The 1,670-nt window shown below is 42.1% G+C and overlaps 1 protein-coding gene across 2 annotated transcripts; it reads left to right on the forward strand.

Annotated features, from left to right (window-relative positions):
• Positions 399-1,350, forward strand: LOC107622156. 2 transcript variants are annotated; one of them, XM_021113550.1, is made up of 3 exons: positions 399-1,014; positions 1,092-1,147; positions 1,284-1,350. In XM_021113550.1, exons 1-3 carry the CDS (start codon positions 720-722, stop codon positions 1,287-1,289), a joined length of 357 nt encoding a protein of 118 aa, XP_020969209.1. In that variant the 5' UTR covers positions 399-719; the 3' UTR covers positions 1,290-1,350. The 2 variants fall into 2 exon arrangements, 1 of the variants encoding a protein (XP_020969209.1); XR_001616104.2 differs by having other exon boundaries at positions 412-1,014; positions 1,085-1,147.

The following is a 1,670-nucleotide window of genomic DNA, read 5'->3' on the forward strand; positions in this document are numbered from 1 at the left end:
CAACCCTTGTGAGTTTGAAGCTCGTCACAGTCATTCAATCCCTGAATCCTACTCAGAATACCACAGACAAGGTTTAGACTTTCCGGATTCTCAAGAATGCTGCCAATGGATTCTAGCTCGTACCACGAAGATTCTGATTAAGGAATCCAAGAGATACTCATTCAATCGAAGGTAGAACGGAGGTGGTTGTCAGGCACGCGTTCATAGCACTACAAAAAAAATACCCATTCAGCCACACTTTTTTTAAGCTACAGTTGAAAAGCGTAGCCTATTCTATGAATAGGCTACGCTTTTCTCCGTGTTGCCTTTTTATATGAGAAAAGGATACACAATTATGGTATCATTTAAAAAGTGTAGCCTTAAGTATTTTAGAAATCACTTATAAAGCGTAGCCTTATCTAAATATCTATGAATACACTTTTCTCATCAAAGAAAACGCTTTTAAAGAGTAGCTTATTTATTCTGTTTCAGGTGCGCTTTTAAAATGTCTCCTAATATGACAATCCTCAATAAACACTTAGTAAAAAAAATTTGTTGGCCCTCTCCCTCACTCACGCAGCAGTGCAGCACACACTCTCATCCTCACTCAACATACACAAATACGAAAGAGAGAAGAAATCAGAGAGGAGAAGTGAAGGAAGGAAAGAGAGGACGATGCCGCTAGGGCTCCGCCGCCATCGCCGTTGTCGTCGAGCGCCAGTGAGAGAGAGAGCTCGAGGATGAGAGGAAACGCGATGGAGGAGAGAAAAATGAGGTGCTCTGTCGCCACTGAAGCTCCACCACCACTGCTAAGGCTTGTTTCAGTCATTGTTCTGCCACCGTCGGGCTTCTGTGCCCCCGCCGAGGAGCTCGAAGGGAGGAAGCAGGGATGTATCACCGCCTTCGTGCTCTGTCGCGGCGCTGCCGTCGACTGGAGCTCGCCGTTGAGCTGCTGCACCGTCTCCAAGCTGTTGCGTCACCGCTCATCTCTTCACTGTCACTGCTCAACACCATCGTCGTATCCTCTGTCACCAGGTAAGCATTATATTCTCTGTTCTGCATCCTCTCTTTCTTGCTCATTCTCTAACACGCTCTCACTTTGTAGTTTGAAGGTGTGTATGATTTTGATAGTGATGATGAACTGCAATGGCTAATTGAGATACAGAAGGTATGTATCAATTTTCAATTGGTTCTATGAATTTTTGGGCGTTTTGGGTTCTAATTTTAGGTCTTCTAATTTTGGGGGTTTCGCCTTCTGATTCTCAATTTGTTATGATTCCTTTCTGTGTTTGCATAAACGGAAGCAATAGGTGCTGGAAATTTCATACGTGCATGCTAAACTAGGGAAATCATTCTGTAGAAAAGTGTCGAGCTGAAGGAGTTTTCATTGATTTCATGCCCTCCTAGTATGGGTCTTCAAGGGATGCGATGGTCAATTATCGTTGATCAGGTTTTACTTCCTTCACATTTCAATATTATAACCTGAAAAATAGTAGTTTTGGATATTTTATTAAGAATATTTGACATGATTAGGTTTTAATTCATGATATCCCTATATCATGAATTATTTTTCCACATGGTTTGAGCTAAAGTTGTTCCTGTGAAATCACATGACTGAATTTTTATCCTAAATCTTGATGGTTCTAAGTGAATGAATTGCCAGCTGTGGTGGAAGCTGTAACAACTGTGGG

Source organism: Arachis ipaensis, chromosome B10, assembly GCF_000816755.2.
Source record: "Arachis ipaensis cultivar K30076 chromosome B10, Araip1.1, whole genome shotgun sequence".
NCBI lineage: Eukaryota > Viridiplantae > Streptophyta > Magnoliopsida > Fabales > Fabaceae > Arachis > Arachis ipaensis.

What these genes read in the sequence shown, in the direction of transcription:
- LOC107622156 (XM_021113550.1), top strand. Translation starts at nt 720, where the DNA reads ATGAGAGGAAACGCGATGGAGGAGAGAAAAATGAGGTGCTCTGTCGCC. An exon ending in GTCGTATCCTCTGTCACCAG is followed by an intron (nt 1,015 to 1,091) that starts GTAAGCATTATA and finishes TGTAGTTTGAAG; the next exon opens with GTGTGTATGATTTTGATAGT.